The 3,819-nt window shown below is 42.3% G+C and overlaps 1 protein-coding gene across 1 annotated transcript in view; it reads right to left on the minus strand.

Moving 5' to 3' along the window:
* si:ch211-51a6.2 (neurotrypsin) overlaps window positions 1-3,819 on the minus strand; it is a gene marked incomplete at its 5' end in the record, with an annotated part of 12,738 nt that overhangs the window by 7,640 nt on the left and 1,279 nt on the right. The window contains 4 exon segments of the mRNA XM_035663637.1: window positions 786-927; window positions 1,304-1,482; window positions 1,704-1,851; window positions 2,400-2,575. Of these exon segments, the coding sequence (XP_035519530.1) occupies window positions 786-927; window positions 1,304-1,482; window positions 1,704-1,851; window positions 2,400-2,575 (645 nt within the window).

Raw genomic sequence — 3,819 nt, forward strand, 5'->3', positions numbered from 1 at the left:
GCCCAGAATGGACAAACCAAATGCTGGCTCTAGATAGGGCCTTTTGTGTTTTTTTGTGGCCATCATAGTTTCTCGGAAATGCTTGGGAATGGGAGGGTGAGTTGAGGGTTTTTTGATTTGCAACCCTGCTTGATGCCACTAAAAATAAAATAATGTCCCAAAATGAGATCATGAATTCAAATGGACAAAATTTGATTCTCTTGGAGGGTTTATTATGGTTAGGTAAGGAGCTCAGACATCCCAAAGGACCTTAGAAGAAGTAGGTAGGTAGGAAGGAAGCAGACAGGAATAGAGCTCCTGCCAAAAGAAACCAGTTGAGGTAGTTTGGGCATTTGTTCTGGATCCATCTCTGAGGAGGTATTCCAGGCACATCTAACTCTGAAGAGACCCCTGTGGCAGCCTCCATGGTAATTTATACTAAATCCTAGGGAATGCCTTGGGACCAAACAGAGTAAGGGGAGAAGGGCATCTGGACTACCTTGCCTAGCCTGCCACTGCGACAGGAATCCAGATACGATGCAGAAAAATGGATAGATGGATAATCATAAGACTCAAAGACTAGAAAAAAATGCCAGTATGTTGTTCAGTCTTTGTGGGTTTCTTTTCTTTTTTGCTTGAGCAGGGAAAAGAAACCTTTAGTGCTTAGTAAGAATGATCATCTGCAGACATGATGGCACATGTTTGTTTATCCCTATTTTAGATTGATATAAAATCACAGGTTTGTACACAAGCTCCTAAGGCACAGAGGTGATAGTGACTCAGATAGCAGGTAGCAATGCACTGACCTGAAGCCCAGCTGTCTACACACTACCTGAGCATTGAGCTCAGTCCAGTTGTCGTCACACACAGTGCCCCATTCTCCCTGATGGTAAATCTCCACGCGACCCTCCCAGTGACTGTCTGCTCCCACCAGACGAACTGCACCATCTGCAGCCACACAGGAAAACAAATACTGTATTAGATCTCATACTCAGGGGAGTGTGTGACATACAGTGTCTTGTCTGGTTTAGTGTTGGTGTTAGTGGTCTCTTTTAGCTCACACTGTGTGGAAGGATTCTCAGTCATCCAAGTTATGGGATAGTACATGCAGTACATTCTTGAAAATGTTTTGCCCCTCATCCAAGAGGCTTAAGTTAAGTCATGACAGTCAGTCAGAACACAAGAACCCTTTTCAGATGAGAGGCCAAATGTCATTGACTTTTAGATATTGCAGTGATATCTGTTATAATGGGGTTCCACAGGAATGATTACAGTGTTGTGTAATATGAATGTGTGAGTAAGTGTTTCCTTCCTTGGCTCTGACCTGTGTATGGATTGCAGGACACGCCTGCGTCTTCCATGTGGTCACAGGTGTGCTGCTCCCACATGTTATGAGGACACTCCTCCAGAGAGAGTTCGTTGCCTGTACACTGAACCCCATCCAGCCAGATGGGACCAAAACCCTGGCCAAAGTGGGCCCATGTCCACGCCTTGGCTACGCCCCTGTTGGTAAGGGCAAACAAACTACACCTTTAATCTGTAGTATAAGGTCAATTACACCCAAGAAATGTCCATGTTGTATTTATGTTATTGGCATGAGGGTGAAGGCTATAATTGCGCATCATTTGCACTTTATATGCAGTTTACAATTCTATTTTAATACTGTATGTTGATGCACCTGGTGTTTCTAGTGGTGCACCCAGTAGAAACGGTGTTTTTCTTACCCCAGGTTCAACTGTCGGCACACAACCTCAGCATCAGTGTCATCCCACTGGTCATCACAAATGGTACCCCACCTGCCATCATGGTACACCTCAACACGGCCCTCAAAGTCCTCCAGGCCTCCCACTAGCCTCAAAGGGATGCCCATGCCTGAGAAACAAAGGGTAAAGGAATAAGTGAGCTGATTATACACATATCACCAAAATATGGTGTTATTTTTGAGAAGATTTTCAGACCCTGGATCTGGAGCCATGTAGCCCCAGATGTCATAACAATCGTCTCTATCTTCACAGGCTCCAAAGAGTCATTTTCTGGTTCATTTTGCTGCCTCATGTCTGTTTACCTATGTGTGTGTATATTTGTGTATTGGGCTGCATGCAAAGCTTTTGAATATGCAACAGAAATGTGACATGATGAACCACTGGGCACAAACAACATCTTAAAATGTGGTTATCTTTTCAACATAGACAAGCACATAGGTTATCTAATTACAGGAAAGGAGACAGTTGACTGAGGCTTGCTTAACTGTTAGTGGAGCACAGAGCAAAAAAGGGTGGGACTTTGGAAGGGTCAGTTGGTCAGTCTTAAAATGTTTAACATGTTTCCAGCATTATATGTGGTTATAATGGTTCCACAATATATTTGTTATTATTTATTAGTCATGTATTTGTTTATCTGAGGCAACACTCTGATCTCACCTTCTGGTTCAGCACAAATCACCCCAGCTTCGTTGCCATGGCTGCAGTCGCCAGTGAGAAACTTCCTGTTTCGGCACTCCAGTAGGGAATTCTCATTGCCACGGCAACCCAGACGCTCATAGTGGAATACGGAACCTGGGCCGAAGTAGGAATGCTGCAGGGCTGTACCAATCTCACTGCATGGACAGCAGACACACATAGAGACAAGGGCAATGGAAATGTAACATTAAAAAAGAGTCTCAGAGTGTAAATGACAATTCTGATGGAAGCTACTCTGTCCAGTCATGCTAAGCTAAATGCAAATTCCAAAGTTTATAAGCTACAACCTCAATGGTGTAAAAACTTTCACTTTAGTTTTTAAGCCTGGGTTGGGGTAGGTCAATGAGCCTTAATGTGTTGCCCTAAGTGACCTTCTAGTGCCTGAAGGCTGCTTCATAGTTGAAACAATGGGTGATGGAGGGGACTCTGTTTTGATTCACAGTACAGTGTCAGATTCCATCCATTGATAGCAACATCACAACACTAGAAGTATGTTTGTATGTGATCAGGGTGCATCATGCTTTTAATTATATTGTCCATAACAACTGTGTTTGCATGTGGGGCTCTGTCATTCTTTCTGAACAAAGTTAGTTTGTAGACCAGGGTCAGATCAGTCACAAGTAGTAATATTTAGCACTAGGTCAAAAGTTGTGTGTAACCTTCCAGAACATTGCGAAAGACACTCTGTCTGTCCAAAAACACAACTATAAGGCAAAGTAAGAGTAGAGGCGGCCATTCAAAATAAAACTGCAACAAAACTGAAAAAGGTCAGTATGGTTATAGCTTTGTCTGCAGGGAAATCATTGCTGTTCATTGTCATTTACGCAGGGTTGTATAATGAAATTTTGTTATAGTTCCTTCTATGCCAGTGGTTCCCAACCTTTTTCTTTAAGGGAATCCTTTTCCATCATTTAGTAAACTGATGACATATTTTAGGGATATTTCATATTATACGAACAGAACAACTTATAAACTGTACAATGACCTAAATAGAGAACGCAATAACTGCAGGAAGTTTGTAAGAAGCTGCAAGTGTAAAACGAGCAATTTGGATGAATTTTGAGCATTTTTAGGGCCCGAGCACTGACCCCATATAGGCCACGCCCACTTCCGCCTATAATTTTTTTTTGCTAGAGCGCGAAATGTCCATAAACTATTTTTCGTGTTCCTCCTATACGCTTTGTCCGATTTCCACGAAATTTTTCATGTAGCATCTGGGGACCATCCTGGCAAAAAAGTATTATTATTATTATTTAAAAAAAATAAGCACGCTATAAAATTAACACTTCCTGTAGATTTTTTGTCAAAAAAGGAAGTGGACCATTTCTCCACATTGGTATGTCCGATTGACACCAACCTTGGGTCCATAGTTCCCCATGTC

Source organism: Morone saxatilis, unplaced genomic scaffold (assembly GCF_004916995.1).
Source record: "Morone saxatilis isolate NCDOM2014 unplaced genomic scaffold, NCSU_SB_2.0 Contig19, whole genome shotgun sequence".
NCBI classification, from domain to species: domain Eukaryota; kingdom Metazoa; phylum Chordata; class Actinopteri; family Moronidae; genus Morone; species Morone saxatilis.